General features: G+C 49.3%; 1 protein-coding gene across 8 annotated transcripts in view; it reads left to right on the forward strand.

Moving 5' to 3' along the window:
- Nucleotides 1-25,479, forward strand: part of VIPR2 (vasoactive intestinal peptide receptor 2) — a 102,231-nt gene that overhangs the window by 10,951 nt on the left and 65,801 nt on the right. For 7 of the 8 annotated variants that reach the window (XR_004432805.1, XR_004432803.1, XR_004432804.1 and 4 more), the window contains exon 3: nt 23,238-23,345. Coding sequence is in view for 5 of the 8 variants with exons in the window: in XM_033192634.1 (XP_033048525.1) it covers nt 23,238-23,345 (108 nt within the window). In the remaining 3 variants the exon portion in view is untranslated. Of the gene's footprint in view, nt 1-2,419; nt 2,595-23,237; nt 23,346-25,479 lie in introns of all 8 variants that reach the window. The other variant, XM_033192636.1, reaches the window with a different exon arrangement.

Below are 25,479 nucleotides of genomic sequence, written 5' to 3' on the forward strand. Positions count from 1 at the left end.
TCATTTCCCAGATGCCTGCATTTTAAAGATTTCAGTATCTCTAAAGCAGGGAGAAAGGACATTAAGTTTTCCCCAGAGAGGAGTTGTGGGCATAGTTGCCTGTTGTCCAGGGTCAGCCGTATTGGGACTGCAGGCCATGTTTAGGGATTGGCTGGGAGACACTGGTGTGTTGACGAGTCCTTCTCCTCTTCAGCTTCAGGTGGCTGCTTTTGTAATAGCTCCGGGTTGTGTGCAAGGCCAAAATCTGAGTTAGTTGTTGCAGATGCCCCAGGCTCAGTGGAGGATTTAATTTGTAAGGAAGTTGGTTTTCAGAATCTTCATACGGAAAAGGCAAGAAATCAAATGTTAGTAGACTCAAAATAGTGTTTTGTTCGCGTGCTGTAGAGATTCCTTTAGGGAGGCTGTATTTTTGGAGTCATTCTGTCTAAAATCAATCTGTATGCCAATGAAAAAATGTATTGTGTGGTTTTGCAGGCACTCAGGATTCCTTTTTCTTGAATGTGCCCGTACGTGAATGATTTCTTCTGGAATAAACTTCCCACTGTGGCCACTGTGACTCAGAGTCATCCTCCTGAGCTGCACCCATTTCTTGAGAAAGCCACAGGCTCTGGGTCTGTAGTTTCTGAATGTAAAATGAGCTGGAGTTCCAGATGGGGAGTCCCAGCCTCCATGGATTCTGATGAACCCATAATTCCCTGTTTTTCTCACATTTTTCTTACCTGAGGCCTCCAACTAGACCCAGGACAGTTTCTGTAGAATACCCAGTTTGACTCTGGATCCCAATCCAGGTTCCAGTGCAGTCCCTGTCAGACCCAGGCTGAGCTCTGGAACAAAAACTGCTCCCATGGAGTCAGAGAGCTCAGGATGCAAGTTGTGGAGCTCGACCTCCTAGAGGGGCTCACCCTGTGGCCACCAAATGCAGCGGGAGAGCAGTAAGTGCAGTGGCCCAGGGGCTGCCCATGCCTGGTTACACGCTGCTCCCGGGGGTCGTCAAGGGTCTCCTTCAGATCTTGCTTCTGACACCAGACTGTCAAAAAGGTAAACCGAGGCACAGTGACATGTTTAAAGAGTTGATTTGAGCAAGCAACAGTTCATGAACCGGGCAGCTCCAAACCCGAGGTGGTTCAGGAACTCCCCTGAGGCAATGTGAGGGGTAGGTTTTTATAGACAAACACAGAAGTAAAGCAAAGAATGCTGGCTTGGTTACACTTGCACAGCTGGCTCATTTGTTCTGTCCCATTGGAAAATCCCTCGTTGATATGGTTATTAACAGTTTGTTGGCTATTTCTGGTTGTTAAGCTTAAATCCTATTCTTCTTTAAAATGGGAATTTACAAGAAATGGCTCAGGTTAAGTGTCCCTTATGTCTGCAAATCAATCAAGGCTGAGGTGATTTATGAGACCTGACTGGTTGTGTCTGCTCAGGGATTTTTCAGGTGTTGTCTCCATTTTAACTTTGAGAAGCTTAAGCCACCTCTGGTGATAACCAAAATCAGTGACTGAGGTGTGGATTTCAATGAAGGTTTCAAGAGGTTTATTAAGCCAGTCTTACACCACATCCAGAAAAAACATAAGTCACAGACACACCTCTGACTATCTTTTCTGAAGAGGTCTTCAGAAGGGTTAGCATTTATACTTGTCCTTAAAGGGCAAAGTCCTGTGGGGAGAGGGGCGAGGAGGTAGTAAGGCAAATGGCCACACGCTGAGACTTTAGTTGGTACCTGGTAAATCTGCATTTTACATCAGACCAGATGAACTTTTGAAGAAAGAAAGGGGGTAAAGGAAGCATCCGTTTTGCAGGTATCTCTGGGTAGGTGGAGGAAGTGGCTGATCTCATCTTGTCATTCTGAACCTGGGAAGACAAGCTTGTAATTGGCATGATCAGTGTGAAATGAACTCGGCCTCCATCCTCAACTTTTCCTTTGGCATAAAGAGTTTGAGGGTCCTGAGAGTTTTGTGTTTGCCTTTACACTGGAGATAAGGTTTTCCATTTGTTCACCATCCACTTTGTGAAATCAGCATTTTCTCTTCTCTGGTCTATGTTGATTCTTTGAAGTTTGAGGGCAGGGCCCCGTGTCCTTCTTTCTAAGATTGGATGACCCCTCCTCGTTCCACTGGCTAGAGTCTCCCCTATCACACCCCTGGCACAGACCACCCCATTCTCTACGTTTCTGCATGTAGATGAACTGGGCGGAGGTGGCGTGTTCTGTCTGGAAGAGGAGACTGCCATGCTGGGCCTTGGATGCCACATCCAGAGCACGCTGAGATGTCTGCAGCCTCTTAAGTATCCTGCCATTGGTCATGCTTCTGTGGCTCAGAATTGACAGTTAATTTCAAGGCAACCTCCCTCCCCTCCCAGGAGATTATTAACAGAGCTTTTCAAAGGATCTGTAACTTACCTGTAGCTCTTTTCTTGCCAGTGGAGAATGTAACCACCCGCTAGGTTCTTCCTGCCCACTGCACAAACAAGATCAATACACAGCATTGCAGTAAAGAAAGAATTTAATTGACGTGATGCTGGCCACGCCATGTGGGAGACCAAGTTGTTACTCAAATCAACCTCATCAAAGGCTCAGAGGCTACGGTTTTTCAAAGGTACTTTGGGGATGGGGGTGCTAGGCAATGGTGCTTGCTGCTGATTGGCTGGAGTGCCATCATAGGGGCGTGAGAAATGGTCCTCGGTGGGCTGAATCACTTCTGGGTGGGGCTACAGGAGTAGTTGGCCAGTTCAGGTGCAGCCATGGTGTCAGACATGCAGAAACCCTGAAAAGACATCTCAAAAGGCCAATCTTACGTTCCACAATAGCGAAGTCATCTGCAGGGGTAATTGGGGAGGTTGCATATCTTGTGACTTCCAGAATAACAACTGGCAATCATTTATATCTGTGGCTTAGCGGAATTCAGGCTCCTGTCCTCCCCCTAGCCCGGTGGTCTCTCATTAGCCTTACAAAGATGGTTGAGTTTGGGGGAAGGGCTCTCATCACTTAAACCATAATCTAAAAGTCTCCTGAAGTTAGCTTGACCTAAGCCCAGGAATAATTGAGGGCATCTAAAGGCAAGATGGGGGGTGGTTAAATCAGGTCTCTTTCACTGCCATCATTTTCTCACTGTTATAATTTTTGTGAAGGTAGTTTCAAGAGGGGAGGACAGAGGCCAGTTTGAGGGGACGGAGTGTGAAGCTGGTTACCCGGCCCTGTCCCAGGTGGGTGGTGACAGGAGTTCTTCTTACAGCTGCAGACGGGCATGCCATCAGCCCCAAGACCACTGTCTCCTGGCACCAAAATGTGCTGTGGGAGCTCATAGGAGGGAGGGGGGACATTTACACCAGGGCTCAGGCTGGCTTTGCCCTGGAGCTTGAAGGGTGGTGGGCTTTGGTGTGCAGCAGGTGGAAGAAGCCTGTGTCAGGCCTGAGCTCAGCCGCACGGAGGGAAGGAGGGAGCGGTTGAGGGAGAAGAGCGGTCAGCGTGCCCAACCTGCAGAGCTGAGAGCACTGAAGGCTCCTGAGAAGTGGGGTTTGCGTGTGAGCTGTGTTTCAGGAAGGTCCATGAAGCAGTCATTTCTGGAAGGAATTAGGGCATTCCTGGAAATGAGGAAGCTCATTGATCGAGTTCCTCCAGGTGGGAGACGGAGATGCCCTTGTGGTAAGTGTGGGAAGGACAGCTCCAGGAGCCACCTCCGAGGATCAGTGGAGCCAGAGTCAGGCCTCAGGGCAGGACCCAGGCTGCAGGACAGCAGGGGATCTCCTCCTGAAATTTCACAGAGTAAAGAAGGGGGGTCAGAGGTGAGGAAAGTGCCTCTGGTAGGGACTGCCAAGGCTGCTGGAGAGAGGGTGAAGGGGTCCCAGCACGCAGGCGGGAGGCCCGAGGCAGGAGGGGAGTGGCCAGGGGTGCGCAGAGGTTTTCACACAGTTGTTAGGACCTCAGTCATCTGGGGGACAGAAGGTGGGTTCTGGTGCCAGCAGGTGCCTGGGGGCATGAGGAGACCACTGCAGGCTCAGAACTGCTCCAGGGTGGTCAGGGGTTGGGAGAGGATGGGACTGTGAGGTCATGAGAGCTGGGTCCCAAGGTGTGGATGAGGCAGGCGTCCCAGGGCCCAGCAGCTGTCCCACACCACGGCTGGCCGTTCTGTGGACCCTGGGCACAGCTGCTGGCCCTGACTAAGCTGGGATGGTGTCCCCTCATCCCCGTCAGGTCCCGCGGGAGCAGAGGCAGCAGGAGCCTGAAGGAGAGACCAGTACCAGGTGTCCTCACCTGGCTCCATTCCTGCTGAGACCCATGGTCAGGCCTTGCCACAAGGCGGAGGTGGGCGGTTTGTCCTGGCGCTGTGGATGTGTGTTCTGGGATGACCCGGGAAGAGACGCAAGTCCTGATCATAAATCTATGGAAGATTGTCCTTGGAATAGCACAGCAGGACTCCCCATGCTTTGAGGCCTTGAATGTTCACCTCTCCAAGGCAGGTTTCGTGTGGTCCCAGCCCTAAGCCCCTGTGGCCCCAGCAGCATCCCGAGCCATGGCAGGAGTTCGGGGGAAGGGTTTGAGAATATTTGACATGAAAGGAAGCACTGGCTGTCCGTGAAGGTAATAACAGCAAACATCTGGAAGGGGAAGAGTTCAGACACTTTGCAGACGAATTAGCACACACATCTGTTTTCCTGATGCCCACATGCGTTTACTCAGTGCCTCTGTCAGTGTGAAGCTGAGGGCCCCAAGGACCCTGCAGGTGTGGGAGAGACTCCCACCTCTGAGGCATTTGCAATGATTCTTTCTCTTTAGGCAGAGATGGCTGAGCAGGGATCCCAACCACATGGATTGGACTGACTCAGGCTCCATTTGGAGCATACTTGGATGTTTGGGTTGTATTGGATTCAGCACATTCTTAAAAATGCATAGGTTCTGTCTGGACCTATATACGTTACTTTGAAAAATCTTCTTGTTCATTTAATAGTTTTTGTTATTTCTGGATTTGGAGTCGTGGGTTTAATGTTTGTTCAGGTCCCAGAATGTGGCCCCTGCCTGTGGAATCCACCTGAACCCCAGCCCAGAATCAAACCGCTGTTTCTGAAATTCAGAATTCTGCTGTGATCCAGTTTCCAGGTGCCACCTGAGGGCGGTGTGCCAGGAGATGGCGTTTCCTGACATAGTCTGTAGTTCACCATCAGGCTGTTGAGGGTGGGATGTGTGCAGCGCACTAATGAGACAGAATGTCAGCGTATCTGAGTCTTCTGAAAAAAACCTGGCTTGCTGTAAAATATCCTCTGCAGCATTCTAAACACGTTTGGAGGCCACGCTGTGCTATGGGGCATTGTCTCCTCCTGTCTTAGCTGTTTCTCTCAGGGACCAGGAGCCGACTCTTGCCAGCCAGGGGGATGTTGGGAGCAAATTTCCACGTCAAGGCTGTGTTTGCAGGGTTAAGCTTTACCATCCTTTCTGGCAAGAAAAGCCCTGGTCAGGGAGCCCTGCACAGTGGCAGGTGGTCCCGCCCACAGTACAGTGCATGGCAGTGCAGCAGATGTTCAGTAAACATCTGCTGGAGAAATGAATGCTCGTTACTACCAAGTAGAAGAAACTTACCTGAAAACCGTGTTGGATCATCAAGAGCAGCCTGTTGGTTGGACGGTGTATTGCCTGGTTTCTGCCTCTGTGGACGGTAGGGTTACTGTCGTGCCCAGAGCCCCTTCTCTGATTATCTCTGCAGTTAGTCCCTCAGCTCTCGGCTGCAGCTAATGCCCTTTCCAGGGTGTGGCCATCTCACACCTCCGCCAATTGTCTCCTGAGAAGAGTACATTCTCATTTCTGTGCTCTGTGCATTCCAGGGCATGCTCCTTTTATTAGTTTTGACAGGTAATTGCTTTGGGTATTTCCCTCCAAAAGGCTCTTCCCTCTCTATTTCTGCCAAAAGCAATTATTGTCATCGTTCTTAATTGCAGCATTTCTAAAATGGCATTTGGCATCACACCCAGCTTAGCGAATGCATAGATGTAGCCCTCCTCATATCACTTGCAAATATTTTAAGAACAAATGATGTAAACATGCATCCTCAGAACAAAAAGAAAGACAGAAGCCTTCATTTGGTAGATTTGTATAATCACTGTTTGTGTTAGAATAACTGAGATTCTGTAGGACTGAGAGTAACAAGATATTTTGTAATTGGCCACATGCACAAGCAGCATTCACTGACAGGGAGATTTCAGGAGTCTGGCAGTGTGGGCCACCGTTTCAGAATCTCCAGAGGCAGGGAAGGTTTGTTTATGAGAGCCCTCAAGTTCACATTCCACAGGTTTGTGAAATCTGGACCTGGCTGGTGTCGCATCCAGCTTCCTGCATTGTTTCATCAGCTTCACTCGGGAGCTTTGTTTAACCATAAACACTAAGACAAGAAGGTCCTGGAATGGAGCTACTAGAACACTGAGGGTCTCGGTACGACTGCTCCCTGAAGAAGTGGGCAGGGACGCTGGCAGTGGCTCCAAGGAAATGTCCACCTCTCAACTATGAGTCCCTGAGCTCTGGAGATGGACACCGTGGGGCCCTTGCTCTGCATGGTCAGCTGGGTGGCTGGGAAATGATGACCCTGAGTGCCCAGGCTGACACCAGGTGTCCAGGAATGGTGTTATTTTGAAGGGTCTCTAAGCAGAAAGTCAAAGTAAGGCAGGAATAGAAATCATGCTAAACTGCTGCCAATCATAACTGCAGCGGCCCCTTGAAGGCTCCAGAAAGCAGAACTAGAGCTGGGGGTAGAAATCACAAGTAGCCACATTCTGGCCCTAGGATATACTAGATAATTTTGTGGTGAACTGAGGTGGACAGCTGCTGCAGGAGGGGCGGATTTCCCAGACTCTGAGAGTAACCAGAGGGTCAGGCTGCCTTGGACCAGCTCTGTGGCCCTTCCAGTCCTGGGCACCCACTGGTCCAGTCTAAAGTGAGGAAAGAACCACAGTTCCCCGTGTCCTCCTCACTCAGGGACCCTGCGGACTGGCCAAGAACATCTTACACTGCAGGAAAGACTGTGTCCTCCCCGTAGGCATGGACGCCAGTTGGCTTTGCAAGATCAGCAAGTAGGTGCAAGATCAGCAAGTAGTCAGTTTGTGTGGTCTGGGATGATTCAGGTCAGAGCAAATGGCCATGGTTCACAGAGGACAAAGCACTTTTTAAAAAATGATTTTCAGATGCCCTCTCTCATCACTCCTATTCAACATGCTATTGGAAGTCCTAGCCAGGGCAGTCAGGCAAGAGAAAAAAATAAAGTGCATCCAAATAGGAAGAGAGGAAGTCAACCTATCCTCGTTTGCAGACGACATGATTCTATATCTAGAAAACCCTATAGTCTCAGCCCAAAAGCTCCTTCAGCTGATAAACCATGTTAGCAAAGTTTTAGGATACAAAATCCATGAACAGAAATCACTAGCATTTCTATACACCAACAACAGCCAAACTAAGAGCCAAATCAGGAAGGCAGTCCCATTCACAATTGCTACAAAAAGAATAAAATACTTAGAAATAGAGCTAACCAGGGAGGTGAAAGATCTCTACAGTGAGAATTATAAAACACTGCTCAAATAAATCAGAGATGATACAAACAAATGGAAAAACATTCCCTGCTCATGGATAGAAAGAATCAATATCATTAAAATGGCCATACTGCCCAAAGCAATTTATAGATTCAATGCTATTCCTATCAAACTACTAATGGCATTCTTCACAGAACGAGAAAAAAACTATTTTAAAATTCATGTGGAACCAAAAAAGAGCCCACATAGCTAAGGCAATCCTAAGCAAAAAGAAGAAAGCTGGAGGCATCACATTACCCTACCTGAAACTATACTACAGGGCTACCATAACCAAAACAGCATGGTAGTGGTAGAAAAACAGGCACATAAACCAATGGAACAGAATACAGAACCCAGAAATAAGGCTGCACACCTATTACCATCTGATCTTCAACAAGCCTGACAAAAATAAGCAGTAGGGAAAAGACTCCCTATTCAATAAATGGTGCTGGGATAACTGGCTAGTCATATGTAGAAGACTGAAGCTGGACTCCTTCCTTACACCGTATACAAAAATCAACTCAAGATGGTTAAGGACTTAAATGTAAAACCCCAAACTATAAAAGACCTGGAAGACAACTTAGGCAATAGCATCCTGAACACAGGAATGGAAAAAGATTTCATAACAAAGACACCAAAAGCAATTGCAACAAAAGCAAAAATTGACAAATGGAGTCTAATTAAACTAAAGAGCTTCTGCACAGCAAAAGAAACTATCAACAGAGTAAAGAGACAACCTCCAGAATGGGAGAGAACATTTGCAACTATGCACCTGACAGAGATCTAATATCCAGCATCTATAAGAAACTCAAACAAATTTACAAGAGAAAAACAACTCATTAAAGAGTGGGCAAAGGACATGAACAGACATTTTTCAAAAGAAAACGTACATGCAACCAAAAAGCATATGGGAAAAAGGTCAACATCACTGATCATTAGAGAAATGCAAATCCATACCATAATGAGATACCATCTCACACCAGTCAGAATGGCTATTGCTAAAAAGTAAAAAAATAACAGATGCTGTCAAGATTGCAGAGAAAAGGGAATACATATACACTGTTGGAGGGAGTGTAAATTAGTTCAACCATTGTGGAAGACTGGTAATTCCTCAAAGACGTAAAAACAGAACTACCATTTGACCCAGCAATCCCATTACAGGGTATATACAAAGAGGAATATAAATCATTCTACCATAAAGACACATGCACATGAATGTTCACTGCAGCTCTGTTCACAATAGCAAAGACATGGAATCAACCTTAACACTTATCGGTAACAGACCAGATAAAGAAAGTGTGGTACATATACACCATGGAATACTATGCAGCCATCAAAAAGAACCAGGTCATGTCTTTTGTGGGAACATGGATGGAGCTAGAGGTCATTTTGCTTAGCAATCTAATGCAGGAACAGAAAACCAAATACTACATATTATTACTTATAAGTGGGAGCTAAATGATGAGAACTCATGAACACAAAGAAGGAAACAGACACTGGGGTGGTCGTCTTCTTCTTCTTCTTCTTCTTCTTCTTCTTCCTTCTTCTTCTTCTTCTTCTTCTTCTTCTTCTTTCTTCTTTCTTCTTCTTCTTCCTACTCTTCTTCTTCTTCTTTCTTCTTTCTTCTTCTTTTCTTCTTCTTCTTTTTTCTTTCTTTTTTACAGAGTCTTGCTCTGTTGCCAGGCTGGAGTGCAGTGGTGCGAACCTTGGCTCACTGCAACCTCTGCCTCCCGGGTTCAAGCAGTTCTCCTGCCTCAGCCTCCCGAGTAGCTGGGACCACAGGTGCACGCCACCACACCCAGCTAATTTTTGTATTTTTAGTAGAGACAGACAGGGTTTCACCATGTTGGCCAGGCTGGTCTCAAACTCCTGACCTCAAGTGATCTGCCCACCTCAGCCTCCCAAAGTACTGGGATTACAGGTGTGAGCCACCATGCCCAGTCAACACTGGGGTCTTCCCCCAGTTGGAGGGAGAGGAGCAGAAAACATAACTACTGAATACTGGGTTTAATACCTGGACAAGTTTACCTGTATAACAAATCTGGACAAGTACCCCAGCACTTAAAATAAAAGTTACAAAAAAAAAAAAAAAGATTTTCCCACCTCAACCAGTGAATCATTCCATCAAGCTGTTAGTCCTTTAAACTGATAATAGGCATAGAGGATCAATGACTTTGATGGCCAAAATGAAGATAATTGTTTTTTCTAGAAACTCTGTTACATCTGCATTTTAGAGCGCAGATGGAACCCTCCTTGCTCAGCAGCTGTCTTTCCAGAGAAGGCACAAAGGCTCACAGGTGTGCCCTGCACCTTTACGTGACCTGTGCTTTCACACTAGTGTCAGGGACTCAGGAACACAGCCAGCACCCTCCGGACCCACCCAATGGCAGAAAGTGAGGTGACAGCATTCACTGTCCTTTGTTGCCGGGCCTGTTTTTATCCAGTTCAGTCTCTTCCCGGGAGAGCAGGTGAGCTCCGCAGAAGCAAGAGAGCAGTGGTTCAGGAGATGACTTCCAGACCCCAAAGAGAGATGCCAGTGGGAGCACACTTGCCCCTGGAGCCTCATCTCTGCCACCAGCCAGGCACCACCTCGGTTCTGTTTTTGTAGCCTTTGGTGCATGACCTCGGGGTCCCCATGGGAGGGGCTGGCTAGCTCTGCTGGATGAGCCAGCAGCTTCCCATCACAGCCCCCCAGGTGCCTTGCTCACTCAAGGGCTCAGGATTCCGTGAGCTCCTGCTTTTGCAGAGCCAGACAGGACTCTGCAGGTAAAGGAACCCTGGTCTTCGTTCTCACCTTAACGAGCATTTTTCCAACAGTAACGCTGGCTCCGTTCTGAATGTCTGAAAGTTTATATAATCGTGGTGTTAGAAGGGTATGTGGAATATTCACATTCCACGGCCTGGATTCGGCAACATTTTGCTGCCTTTGGTCCCACTGTGTTTACAGACTCTAGAGGGCATATTTTGGGAAACCATGCCCAAGGCTCCTGACAATGGAGGCATTTTAACAGGCAGGTCTGTCCCCTAACCAGCTCACATTCTGTTTCAGCATTTCCTTTTGGTGTTGAATTCTTCCTCTGTTCCCTGTGGTTCCTTTGAACTAGAATTTGGTGGTAAAGGCTTGATTAGATTCAGGTCCAAGGCTTTCGGGGGGAAGACGTCTGGGGACACTGTGAGCCCGCCGGTGCGTCTCCCAGTGTGCGGTCCTGCCGCCCGTCATGCCCCTTGACCTCACGATCCTGCCTTCCGTCGTGCCCCTTGACCTCCTATTATGTTCTTTGTCACCTGGTTAGGGAGTGACCTCCAGAACTCCACGCATAAAAGTGTCTCTTTCCCTTCTTAGGGAGTCAAAGGGGGGCTGGAGGATCACCTGTGAGGTTGCCAGCACAGTGGTCTAAGCTCTGGTTCAACAACTCATGTCTTGGCTTCCGTATCTGTCAACGATTCATATCCAATCAATTGTCTTTGGAGGTTAAACCATGTTGACTTCTCCAATTCTAATAATTCTCTACACATCATTAATGAGCATTTGCAGTAAAGAAGGGCTTTTCCTCATTGACTGGGAAACAACCACAATTCCTTTTAAAAGGACAGGATAAAAAGTTCAAGCATTTTTGGCCCCTATTAAATACTGAATAACTAGATTTCCTATCAGACAATTATTTCATTGCCATTTGTTTATATCATAAACATTGTGGATATTGAAGATTACAAACGGGGCATTTAACTGTGTTATGGTTGTGCTGTGGAATATTATACAGCCATTAAAAATGATGGCATTCTACATGAATAACATGAAAAATATGCATGTTATATTAAGTAGGAAAGCAAGGAAGATTTCCACATGTATAATATCATATTTTTGTAAAAAGAAATCATACATGACTTCTGTGTATCCCATGCACATGTACCTAAGCATGTGTAACAGTGTGTCAAAATGAACTCCTGGGGTCTCAGATTCATTATGACCCTAAGCAGGGAGGTCCTCTTCCCAAGCAAGTCCCTGACATTACTGGACTCAGAAGTGGTGTCCTGATCGTTACCTCTGCCCTCAGAATGCCGTGCCTCTCCCCCGTTCCCTGTGGAGAGAGAGGACTGGAAAGAAAACCTCTCCTAGGTAAATGGAGCCCTGGGAGACGCCTCGTTCAGAAGGAGCTGGCCTGGGGCTGTGTCAGAGTCTGCCCAGCACCACAAGGAAGGAGGAATCAGAACAGCAGCCTGGAGGGAGGGAGGGAGGGAGGTGACCACCCAGGCCTCTCGAGCAGATCGGGGCAGTCTCCCACCCTCCCCTCCAGCCCCTCACACCCTGGGCGTAGGAAGGAGAGGCCTCCCCTCTTCCCATGCAGGTTTCTGCCCCAAAGCTTATTTAATATGTTTAGCTCCAATCTTTAATGTTTAAGTCCAAACTTAAAAAGCAGGCAAGGGTGCCTGGTGCAGAGGGTCGGCCAGGAGGCAGCAAAGTAGGGCTGGATGGCCCCTGTTTAAATCTAAGCTTAAATGTTTTAAGTTTGGAGCTAAGTGTATTAAATAAGGAAACCAAATCATACCTTAAACTAGGATGGTTAGAAAATGAATTTTCAGAGTAGCCAGAAATACTAGGGACAGAGGCACCTGCTCATGGAGGTGACAAGTGACAAGGCCCAGCCTCTTACCCGTCCTAAATGGCTGCAGTGGGACGCAGAGACGGAGCCTGCACAGCTGCACCTGCCACCCAGGCTGCACACTAGCCTGTTACTACTCAGTGGTGCCGACGTGAGGCCTTCACTCTTCTGCCTGTGCTGTGTTGTGTTGGAACATGTTCCCAGCAGGCAGAGATTACTTTCTTAATTTGAAAATTTACATCTGGAAAAATGCTTGGAATCTTTTTTTTTTTTTTTGAGGCGGAGTCTCGCTTTGTCGCCCGGACTGGAGTGCAGTGGCCGGATCTCAGCTCACTGCAAGCTCCGCCTCCCGGGTTTACGCCATTCTCCTGCCTCAGCCTCCCAAGTAGCTGGGACTACAGGCGCCTGCCACCTCGCCCGGCTAGTTTTTGTATTTTTAGTAGAGACGGGGTTTCACCGTGTTAGCCAGGATGGTCTCGATCTCCTGACCTCGTGATCCGCCCGTCTCGGCCTCCCAAAGTGCTGGGATTACAGGCTTGAGCCACCGCGCCCGGCCGCTTGGAATCTTAAAGACATGTTTAAGTGAGGCATGTGTATTGTCACCTTAGATATGAAAAGTTCTAGGCTGTTTCCTGTAAAAGAATCCTGGTGGCCCAGGGCAGCCTGGTGTGATGAGACCTGGCGGTGGCCCCCTCTGTCCCCGCCTTCGTGACCTGGGAGGGATCCAGGTGCGGTGGGCAGTCCCTCCTTGGTGAGCACTCCAAGGGGGACCGTCCAGCCTTGCTTTGCTGCCTCCTGGACGACCCTCTGCACCAGGCATCCTTGCCTGCTCTTCTCCCTGGTAGAAGGCTGCTCCTTATTTAAGAGACAGGTGAGGAGAATGACAAATACAGTGAGAAAAACATGAAATTGTTTTCCCATTCAGATATGTTTAGTATGAGTCTGGACTGAACCACCCCAGACCAAAATACAGAACACAGGCACGGCGGTAGTGGGAGCCCCTCCCTGTCCTGCCCGCGTCCCGCCTAGGTGGGCCATGAGGACCCTCAGCAAGTGCAGGAAGCTCAGGAGGTGCCCCTGCAGAGGTCAGGGGCCCACGGTGGGAGATGCCACGAGGGACAAGCTCAGAGCTGGGGGTGGCCCCAGCACACTGTCCCCTCTCCAAGGGGGACAGGAGTTTCTTCCGACCCCATCTACTAGGCTTCGTGCATCCCTGGACGGCTCTAGGTAGGCGTGCTTTGCAAGGCTGCGCTTCCCAGGCCGGGCCCTCCTGGCCTTCAGCCAACCCGACCCCACCTTGGAGGGTGTCGTGTGGAGGCTGGGGAGCGGAGGTTAGGGCATGGCTGGGCGCCCACTGGCTGCTTCACCTTGGGCACTACACACGTGGGAGATGGGACTGGTGGTGCCCCCTGCCCTTGGGCTTCTGGTGATGAATGAATTCCCATGTCAGAATGTTGGGGTTGTGCCCTAGGAGGGATCTGCCTCGGCCTCTGCCTCGTGCTGCTGCCTCCACAGGCCCCCCATGCAGCAGGCTGGTCTGGGCATCTGCATCTGGGCTCCTATGGGTGCAGGGGGAACAGCAAGCATGAGTCTGTGTCTGGAGACATAGGCCACGTATCGTCCTGCAGGAGCTCTGAGTGCTGCCACCCTGCAGTCGAGGCCCCTTGCACCCAGCTCTGCCTTGCCGTGCGCGTGATCACCTCCTACCTGGTGTCATCTCCATTCTGCAGAGGAACAAACCAAAGCCTAGGGTTAGCAACAGGCTCAGGGGCAGGCAGGAGCTGTAGGGCGGGACCCCTCCGTGCCTGGGCCCCATCCTTCCTATCTCCTATGTCCACCCAGGGAGCTGCAGCCCATTGTCAGAGTTGCCGGGGGCCTGTTTAAATGGACAGCTAGGGACCACCCTGCATGGTGACCCATTCCAGCCTCCGCATTCCAAGGCTGGGCCTCAGCCCTGGGTACACTTGGAACCCGAAGAATCCTAAAACAATAAAAACATCCTCCAGGCAAATTAAACCAGAGCCCCTGGGGCGTGGGTGTTTACAGCAGGTCAGGAGGGGTAGGGGTGGTGGCAGGGGGTGGATGTGCAGGATGAACATCAGGCAGGGAGGTCCTGCCAGGAGCCTGGAGGGACCCAGGGCTGCATTTCAGGAGGGGCATCTGGTCACCCTCTGCCTTGCCTCCACCTGGCTCCGCTCCCACAGCCTTGAATGTCCAGATCCAAAATGTGGGATCTTGCTGCTAATTTTCCTCTGAAGGTGTGGTCTGTAGGAGTGCGCAAAGCACTGTGCAGCACACCCAGGCCTCGGTTCTGTGCACTCGGGACTGCAGAGCCCATGCCAGTGACAGCATCCAGGAGCAGCTCTGGCACTGGCACCAAGTGACTGTGGTAACCACGTCGTTCTGGTCACAGCAGATTTTATACAAAGAATTACCACGGTACAAGAAGGACTGTTTTTCTGGTTTCTCTTAAGGTAAGATGAAAAGTCACTTTCTATAATGAAAGAACTTGGACCTGATCATGCATCTCTGTCTGGGCTGGAAGAGAGGGGCCAGTGGAGCCCAGCTCACGCCTGCCATTGAATGACAGCTACGTTTCCATTTCTCTCTTCCTTCCCCTCCGTCTCATTCACTATAAACACCCACTGAAGCTGGAAGCACTGCACAAGAAGAGGCTGGATCAGGAGGCAGGGGAGGTGGGATGCTGAGCACGCTGTTCTCCCACCTTGGTCTTGCTCATCGGGACCTGTGTTTTAAGCTCATTCCCTGAGATGGATCAGGCTGACTGCTTTCACATGCAGCTCCTTGAGACACAGAAAATGGTATCCAGCAGCACACTCCGTCACAACCAGGCAATCAGAATTCCTCCTGCGGGCCTTTTCCTCACAGCTATCTCCAGGAAGAATTCTGACTGTTACCGTTTGGGGCAGAAGTGGTAGGGATTGCTGAGAACTTAGCCACTCAGACATGAGGCTGGGAGGGTATTTAAACACCCACTTTCGGGAGGAGTGGTCACAAGGACTTCAGCAGCCCTCCTGCAGGAAGAGAGAGACTCATCCTTCAGCCCATTATTTACCGTGCAAGGAGAGTATTTGATGACTGTGATGCCCCCGGCCTCTCTGAGCTCCCCTTGAGAACCAGCTGGGACTTCCTGCTCTGCCCAGATTCTGGAGGAAGATTTGTTGTTGTCACTTGAGACATAAATCAAGCTTTCTTGAATGGAGGATGTGATTCGAATTATTTGCTCCTAAATGTGTTGGAGGCAAGCTGTGATCTGAGCCGATGGCCAGTCTCAGGAGGCTTCGCTTCTCAGCTTTCCTTTTCCCACTCGCTGGTTCCTAGAGCTGCTCCCCAGCCCTGATGGGATGAAGCATCTTCAGCTCTCATGTCCCTCCTCCCAGTCCTGCTGACACTTGGTGGTCACTGATGACAGCAGCAGGGTGGCCTCCCATGACTCGGGCCTCCTGGGCCACCCACCCCCAGCTGCCACCCTCTGTGGAGTTGCGTGTGGGGCAGGGGCAGGTGACTAAAGAAGGAAGGAGGGTGTGGGGGAACCATGAGAAGATCTGGGGCACCACCTCCCAGAGCTGCCCATTGTCCAAGGAGAGCATGAGCTGCATGGCAAGCATGGTGCAGGTGACAACTGGAGTTGCACCCGTCTGTGTCCGTGACTCAGGTCAGCAGGTGCGGCCCCACCTCCAGTGTGACGCCCTGCGTTGCCTTTGCGTGGTGCAGCACCATGTGTGGTGTGCTCGCTGTTATCCTGTCTGTTCACAGGCCATATAAAGGGGTTCATCCTCATTCACGCCAGAGGTTTAAAGAGGGATCCTGGACCCACATACCTACCCTTTGGCTCCATGACCAGTGCTTTTATAATTACAAAATCCTGGAGAAATTAGGTCACAGGAAGCCTCGTGTGTGGTATACACTGGTGATAAAGCAAGACCCAAGAGGTCTGAGACGGCAAGTGACCTGCTAGGGAAAGGGCAGCGACCCAGGAGCCCGATGGGCTCGGCCGGCTCCTGCATTCCATCCTGTGGTTCACAGCGTGTTTCCTCCCCTCTGCGAACCTGGTCTCCTCCCCAGTGTGAGGACAATCACTGGGGCTCTCGCCTTCTTCAGGGAGTTGCTGGGAGGACAAAATGGAATATACGTAAAAGTCATTTCCTAGATGAGGGGGAGCATGTCGTGAGAGTCTCTTGAAATTTAATTGATGTGTCTGTCATTGAACTTGAAATAATGAGAAAATAAATCCAAATCCAGAACTCGAAGTAACACCTGTAACATCATCTGTAAGAGCCAGGACTTCCTAGGGAGTCTCTGGAGAGAAGGCAGCGTCTTTGATACGACAGGACTGCAGGTTCCTGTAGGTTCCTCCCCACTGGGTGCACTCTCCCCTTTGGCTGGAAGGTGTCACAGAACTGAGTTACTGCTGTGTTCCTCAGAACTCCACCTGGAGGAATTCCCAGCATACTGGTAAGAACCTGTGCTCGCAGCAGCCTTCCTCAAACCCGGTGTATTTCGTTGAAGATGCTGTGAAGCCTCAGAAATGTTGGAAGGCTGCACCGTCGCAGGGTCAGTTTTTTGGAACCACTTAGTCTACAATGTCTTTTTTAGGAGACTAAGCTGGTTTTCAAGCAAAAAGTTAGGAAGCCACCACTGCCAGTCGACATCGAGAAGTCATTCGTTGCCTGGAAGCTTCCAGCCCCCTGACCGGCCCCTGTGACTGACCACCGGTCACTGCCCACTCTGCCCACTGGCTTCCCTGAACGCATTGACCATGCAGGCACTGACCATGCTGGTGCCAACCCACTGTGGGGCCCTCTGGAGGGCCCATGTGATTCTGCTCCACCAGCTATGTGCTTCCCAGGAAGATTTGCTCCCGGTTACGTGTGGCTATGGCACAAATCTCCTGAAACTTGGCTTCAAAATTAGTATTTGGCTCCTCCCAAGGCTCTGAGGTTGGCCCAGAAGGTTCTGCCCACGTCACCCAAGCTGTTCCTTCCCTACATTCAGCAGGTGCCTAAGCCTTGCTTCTCCCTGCAGCCTCTCCAACCGGGGCTCCCACCAACTGCTCCGACCCTTCCATGATGACCACCTTCCAGAAGGGAGCAGAGCCTGTCAGTCCGAGTGGTCAGCACAGGTCATGGGGCCACACAGCAGGGTAGGGACAAGACCCCACGTCCAGTGGGTGGAGCTGGTGTGCATGGGATGGGAGGAGCTCACAGCAGCCCTGGGAGACCTTGCTGTTTACAAACAAATTGATGCCTCACACCTGCTGCCTGACTACTTAGCTAAACGCAGCCTAAGCTGGTATATGAAAGGAAGCACGTGGCCCCGGAAGCTGACTTGTGTGCTCAGGAAAGACTGGAAGCAGCAGCAGAATCGGAGGTGAGAAGGGCAGCTGTAGGGTGTGGGGCAGTTCGGACACCAGCTTTGCCAGCCTGAGTTCCCCCACTCCCAGCACCCTGACCTTGGAGACTGCAGGCAGCACGTCAGGGGCAGGATCTGAAAAGGCCAAGGGGCGACCCAGCCAGCAAGCCTGAGCTCGGGGGCTTTGGTGACACATTCTAAGCACTAGTGGTGACACACTTTGCTGTGTTCCAATTAAGGTGAGATGTCCAAAGCAGACAGACTGCAGTCCTGTTTCAGCCAGGCTTGCCTGCGAGGCCCTGGCCGTCACTTCTGGTGAAAGGCTGCTGAGATCAGAGGAGGCTCCTTCTCTACCCCTCTGCCAAGTTTTGAAAGACGAAGATTGGAGTGATAAGTGAAACAACTTTATCATTTATATTGATTCATAAGTGTTTTGGATTGTTTATGTGGGACATTTTAGCTGAAGACCCATGACCCAGAGAAGCGGCTCCTCTGAGCTTCTGCCTTGGTGTGCGAGCCAAAGGGCTTCATTGCTCTTTTCTCTCTCGCTTTGCTTCCTGATTTGTGAGACAGGCTTGCTGGGTTTGTGTTGCGTTTGTCCAACTCTGACCCTAGACAGTGCTGTCGAGTAGAATTTCCCATGGTGGTGGAAATGCCAGTGTGATGGCTACCAGCCATGTTCCACTGTGGAACATTCGAATGTGGAGGGTGCAACTGAGGAACCAAACCTTTAACTGCATCTCATTTTAATTAGCTTTCATTTAAATGGCCATGTGAGACTAGTAGTTGCCATACAGAAAGTACAGTTCTAGGGTTTTTTCTCTATTTTTTTTTTACAGTTTATACCTCTTAGTTCATTTTCTTTTATCTGCTGTTTTAGCTGAAACTTATAACACACTGTTGAATAATGGATTGCAAGTACCCAACCTGGCTCCTCAGTTGTATAATTGTGTTTAAACATGTCTAACATTTGCTCTTTCTTTCTCTTTCTTCGTCCCTCCCCCCTCCCTTCTTCTTCCTGTCTCTTTCTCTCACCCTCTCTCTCTTTCTTTTTTTTCTTTCTTTCCTCTTTTCTTTTCTTTGAGACAGGGCCTCACTCAGTCACCCAGGCTGAACTCAAGCTCCTGGGCTCAAGCGATCCTCCTGCCTCAGCCTCCTGGGTGGCTGGGACTGCAGGCACTTACCACGGTGCCGGGCTTAGAGCTTGCTATTTTTAACAAATATTCTCTGCGATGTTAAGGGAGTCTCATTATTTTACTCTTTTATTTAGGGCTTTAAATAAATTAGAAACAGTCACTAAAGTTCACCAAGTAACTTTTCAGAGTCTATTGATACAAACATTTTCCACTTTTCAGAGCGACCTTTGATTTTATGATGACCATCTCGAAAACCTAGGTTGCCACCAGAGCTTAACAAGTCCCATTTCCCTGACTGCCTTATCTGAGCACTTTTGTTTGTTTCTCACCACCTTCATCGCAAATCCTTTGTTTCATGAAATCTCGGCTGCCCACTGCCTTCCAAACGAACAGGCGCCTCCACGTGGCTGTGCTTCTCTCGGGGGTGGGCCCTGCCTGCCTCCCCTTCTCCTCCCATGCCATCCTGTGACTCAGCGCACACTCCTACAGAAGGACTTGTTGCCTCTCCCGAATTTTCGCTGCCTCTCCCAAATTCACTGTGTTGAATTTGAATCACTTACGTCTGACACTGAACTGATGGCCTGTTCACGCACTATTTTGCTTTGGCCTGCACAATGTTTCTTAAAAATGTAAACATTTAAAAATGGGTATCTTAATATTATGATACACTTTAAATGCTAGTTTTCAACAAAGAGTGCATTTGTAAAGTTGTAAAAGGCAAATGATACTACAAGGCTGAATGAAGATAATAGTCTCCGGCCCCTCCTCAGCCCCTCCTCAGCCCCAGTTCTCAGCCCTATGGCAGCATCTCTTTCATCTCTTCTCTGGTATTTATTTTATTTCTAAACAGCATACTTATGCTCCTGTTTCTTTTCTTTCTTCCTCCCAATTTACGTCAGCGTCCATTAGATTTCTAACAAGAATAAAGATCTCTCTCTCTCCTGTGCCGGTCTCACCACCCAAGCATAATTTATCATCCCGCCAGCCTCCTGATGGACTCACCTCACATTGCTGGTGTACATTATTGTCGTCACAGTTGAGCCACATAATATTCAGCATTTCCTTTCTTCAGAACTTTATGCTTTTCCTCGTTTTTCTGTTGCTGGGTTTTTCACCTACCTGTAAATAATTAGGCATCAAACCTCCGGCCAGAACAGCAACAGCAAAACACTCTCAGGACACGCATGAGGTGGTCTCAGGGTTCCATTTTTGTCTCCTAGAGCCACTCCCTCTGGAGTCCCCCTCCTTGTCCAGATGGGATCCTCGGGCTGGGGTCTGGCCCCAGGCACGCACTGTGGGCCGCCTGCTCATACAGTCGGGGTCCTCGGGCGGGGGGTCTGGCTCCAGGAAGGCGCCATGAGCCTCCTCCTCACAGTCGAGATCCGGTCCCAGGTAGGCCCCATGAGCCTCCTCCTCACAGACAAGAGTCAGTTCCAGGTAAGCGCCGTAAGACTCCTCCTCACAGTCGGGGCTCTCCGCCGGGCCGGTCCCAGGGAGGTGCGTGGCCGGGCCTCCAGGAGGCTGCAGTCTCAGAGCCCGGGACTCCACCTGGACGCGGTTCCCTGCAGTGTCCTCCGCCTGTGCCAGTGCGAGGAGCACCGATGGCCTGTCTCTTGCATCTCTCCCGTCCTCCGCCTGGCTGTTTAACACAGTTGTTTCTGTCTGCAAGGCCATAGGGGCATCTCTTGGTGCTGCCCTTTCAAATTTTTGGCTGTCCTTTCCGTGAGGTTGAGAAGCTGAGGGAGAAACTCCTACATTCCCTCCTGGCGGCTGTTGCCGGGAGGTTGCAGCCTGTGCCACGCGTGCGCCCTGCACTGTGGCTGCCCTTCCCCCTGCACTTCCGGCTGCACTTCCGGCTGCTAGCTCAGCGTGGGGGTCCTGACGCCCTCCAGTCCGCGTCCTCACGTCCTGACAGCTTCTAGCTCTGTTACCTCACGTGCGGTTCAGTAGAGGAACAAATAAACAGAAGACTTTACCTAGACATTAAAGGGATCAGATGACAAGCTCTAGACATTTGAATCAAATCCTGTAATGCAAAGACGGTTTGATGTGGTATGAATTTAGTATCTCTGTTGCAATTTAAAGCAGCAATTAGTATTATACAGTATATAATTATTGCATTATAATTTATATTATGTATTAGTTATCTTATTATATATTACCTTATTTACTGTGTATTTATTGAGACAGGATCTCACTCTGTCACCCAGGCTGGAGTGCAGTGGCATGATCTTTACTCACTGCGACCTCAACCTCCCAGGCTCAAGTGATCCTCCCACCTCAGCCTCCCAAGTAGCTGGGACTATAGGCGTGCTCTGTTACCTCCAGCAAATTTTTTTTTTTTTTTTTTGAGACGGAGTCTCGCTCTGTCGCCCGGACTGGAGTGCAGTGGCCGGATCTCAGCTCACTGCAAGCTCCGCCTCCCGGGTTCCCGCCATTCTCCTGCCTCAGCCTCCCGAGTAGCTGGGACTACAGGCGCCGCCACCTCGCCCGGCTAGTTTTTTGTATTTTATTTTTAGTAGAGACGGGGTTTCACAGTGTTAGCCAGGATGGTCTCGATCTCCTGACCTCGTGATCCGCCCGTCTCGGCCTCCCAAAGTGCTGGGATTACAGGCTTAGGCCACCGCGCCCGGCCACCTCCAGCAAATTTTTTAATATTTTCTGTAGAGATGGGGTCTCGCTATGTTGCCCACACTGGTCTTGAAGTCTTGGGCTCAAGGGATCATCCTGCCTCAGCCTGCCAAAGTGTTGAGATTATAAAGTCACCGCACCCAGCCCATTGTTTTAAAATAGCAATATCATATAATTATTACTCTTTTTTTTTGTGACTGAGTTTTGCTTTGTCACCCAAGCTGGAGTGCAATGGTGCGATCTCAGCTCACTGCAACCTCCGCCTCCTGGGTTCAAGCAATTCTCCTCCCTTAGCCTCCGGAGTAGCTGGGATTACAGACGTGTACCATCACAACCAGCTAATTTTTGTATTTTCAATAGAGACAGGTTTCACCATGTTGGCCAGGCTGGTCTCGCACTCCTGACCTCAAATGATCCACCAACCTCGGCCTCCCAACACGCTGGGATTACAGGCGTGAGCCACTGCACGCAGCCATTACTATTATCAAGGCAGAAATTTGTCATTTTGTGGTAAAAAGCTGAACCTTCAAAATAACCAGCCACAAAACTGCCAGAGCTGGCTGTTTTATAGGAGATGGACAGAACTTGGCTGATCACGTGCAGAGTCTTCACTTAGAGGCCTAGACATCTTCACTTTCCTCTCCACATTGTTCACTCTTGGCTAGGAACCCCATCCTGACACCTCTCCACCATCTGCCCTACACACCAGAGTTAGAGGTGCTTGGTTTATGAACTTAGCACTTAAATAACCCTACTACTTAGACTCTAAGCAGACTTAACACGGGCGCTCACGCCTGGTGGGCCTGAGGCACATCTGCAGTTTCTAGTGATGCATTTATATTTGATCACTTGTTTTGAACATTTTAAAAGAAAACCAACATTTTCTTTAAATATGTTAACATTAATATAATATGAATGTATGTACTTACTCAAGTATTGGTATGTAATTTTATTTTATAATAAATATATTTTCACTTTTATTGAAAGTATTTAGAAACTATTTTCATCTGCAAAACTTAGCTCATGGCCAACTTTTCAGAGACATTTCTGTATTCTTGAAAGTAAAACACTTCTGTGTTCACACCAAAGCTGTGTGTTCTCCATGGATGTATTCCTGCAGTTATTGCACAGGTCTGGGTGGCATACGCTGAAAGGAAAACTGACGTTTGTTTGCTTGTTTGTTTGTCTGTCAGTTTTAACTGAGGCCAGCACATTGCTTTTCTGATATTGAGGTTTAAGTATAAGATAAAATTTTAGAGGTCTCAAATATAGTGTGAATACCATGAACAAGTAGGAAAAAATACTGGATTTAAACATGGATTCCATCACTGTTGTGTGATATTGAGAAGTCATTAAATGGTCATCTGGAAGATAATTAATGCAATATTTTTATATCTTACCTTCACCAGGTGCTTATTAAGACCAACTAAGAGGTCTAAAAATGTTTAAGCTATGCATTATGCAAATTATTTGATAACTCCATGCAGGTAACCTAAGATTTTGTTGCCAATAAGGCATCTTGACAGTGAAAAATCAACCAAATATTATCAAATACTTCAATTTGCAAATAATCATTGAAGTCAGATTCCACAGAAGCACAAGCACACTTTCCCCGGGTGTCACCCTCCCCGACGGGCCCTTGCACTAATACCCAGTGGTGCCCACTTCATCACACTGGGAAATGCTGATCACAAGAAGTAAGTAATGATTCTCTTAAAATTCGGAAGGTACATGGTACACACTGAATTACTCAAATGCTTTCTACCACCATATGGTTATTCCTCCAAAGCTAACTGAGATGAACCCACAAGCTAACTATAGTCTCAATAATTGCGTTGGTGCAAGTATGTTTCACAGAAAAGGAGTTTGCAAGGCAGTTATCTCATGAATGGCATTTCTGTTTGTGATGCTTCTTTCACCTTGCACCCACCTCACTCTGCTTCTCTCCTTCTAGCCTGCAGTGGCGTCTGGGACAACATCACATGCTGGCGGCCTGCCAACGTGGGAGAGACGGTCACGGTGCCCTGCCCAAAAGTCTTCAGCAATTTTTACAGCAAAGCAGGTACTGTCTGTGGGTTGCATTCCTGAGCTCCTCCAGGGTGTTTTCATCTAAGCGTCCATTTTTTCCATCCAAGAAACAGGAACATCACTTTCCTTCAGGCATCTCCTGCCACCCTGGGGGTCAGGGAACGGCTGTGGCATATTGGGGTGACTGCCCGTCTTAGGGAGCAGAAGGGCATCACCTGCCTTCAGCCAAACCCCAGAGAGCAGGGCAACTGCAGGGAAAGAACCAGGTTAGACAGGAGCCACATGGGAACCAAAGCATGGGAAACATGCCTGAGGGGGGAGGGGAGGCGAGGGGGGCATAAAGGAGGCTCCCCTCCTCCTGCTGAGTGGGCCTATGGACCCCGAGAGCACGCTCTGGAAGTTTCTGGGAAGTGAGAAGTGTGGCACCCAGAGCCTCCATGCTCAGGGCAGAGGCCCCAGGACACACCTAGTTTACCGAATCCATTCCCCCGACCTCCCTGCCACTCACTGGTTTGATGCTGCCTGGAATTTGCAGTTTTTCTGGGCTTCCAGGCTCCCCCTCGGCACCCGGGGCATGCTCTATATGCAGTGCAGCAAATATCTCTTGGCTGAATCCTGAGAGAAGGGTTTTGTTTGTTTTTGTGAGTGATTTAGATTTTCACAGTGTGAAGAAATCTATTCAGAAAAATAGAAAACATAAGAAACATCTGGAAACATAAAGTATAATACTTTGAAACACTATGGAGAATTTGCTTTTATCTTAGAAAGAGGTTCAAGGGTAAGGACTTTGGGAAGTAGTAATGCTGTAGTGTTTGAAAGCAGAGTATTGGAAAAGAGATTGGGACAAAGGAGAAGGAGATTCCGAAAGGAAGATTTTGACTTTCTCACCCCGAGTTGCCAGCAGAGCAGCCTGAAGGTGGGGACCGTACTTGCGTTAGCATCATTACCCACCCCGACTTAGAACTGAAGTCACTTTAGAGAACCTGAACTTTAAGAACTGTTCCCTCCAATCAGTAGCATTTCTACTGAGCAGCTTGGGCTGCATCCTTTCTTCTGGAGCTCTGGAGAGAATTGGCATGGACTCCGGCTTTTCCTAGCCGATGGCGTGGTTCTGAGGCTTCCAGAAAGCACCCAGCAGCCTGGTAGTTTGCACACTGGCAAACACCAAAATACAGTCCGGTGTCTGCCAGACAGAAGCCATCTGGGCACCAGGCACCCAGGTCAGTGAGGCTCTGGCCCTGCCTGGAAGCATCCTGCGCCCCCTGGAAGTGTGAAAACTCCCAGTCGGTTTTGGGTTAAATGCTTATTCCACCTTTTTCCCAAGCAGGGAGCATGACACCACCTTGCTATTGTGAGGAAACCTGTAGTGTTGCCCCAAGTCTGACTAGTCTCAGCTAGATGATCTGAAATGCAGGGGAAATATGCTGCTACTTTTTCAACCCATCAGAAAAGCGTGAGCTATGCGATGACATGCACAAACTGTGGACAGATGGTCCCCATGGAATGTCCGCATGGAATTCATCCCTGGGGCATTAAATGGGCATCCTTTGCAAATACTTAGAGAGATGTGGATGTGACTGGGGGCCAAGCAGGACTGGGGCGAAACCACCTGGCATCGTACCACAGGGGCTGAGGCTTCAGAGACTAAATTCAGCAGGGATAACTGGAGAGTCTTGAAATGAAATGAAAGTCACGTTTGCATCTGCGTGGTGCTCTGTGGTCTACAGAACACTCCACATGTGATGGCTGCTCCTCCCATGACCTGTAAGGAAAGCTGGGTCGCAGAACACACGCGGAATCATTTCTACCCACAAACCCAGGTGTTCCAGAAATAAGTCACCATTCTAATGAAGTGTTGTTTTCTCTCTTGATTTCTCATCCTTCCAGCAGGTGGGAGGTTTGGGGGCTGTCTGTCCTGTGCTAGGCAGGTGGCCTCTGGGCATCATCACGCGTGCCCGGCTCATCATCACATTGACCAGCACACTGGCACCCTCCATCTCTGTGCCAGGCGGGACCCTGGGCCGTGTCCAGAAGCAGTAGGCAGCTCCTTCCGCAGGTCCTAACCCTGCTCTGCAGCAGTGGGACCCGGGATGCAGGTGCTCTCCCCACCAGGGCTGGACTTTACTGCTGCTGCTTGGGGAAAGCTGTGAGGATCAGGTGCTTCGGGC

This window comes from Trachypithecus francoisi, unplaced genomic scaffold, assembly GCF_009764315.1.
Source record: "Trachypithecus francoisi isolate TF-2019V2 unplaced genomic scaffold, Tfra_2.0 Lachesis_group4, whole genome shotgun sequence".
NCBI lineage: Eukaryota > Metazoa > Chordata > Mammalia > Primates > Cercopithecidae > Trachypithecus > Trachypithecus francoisi.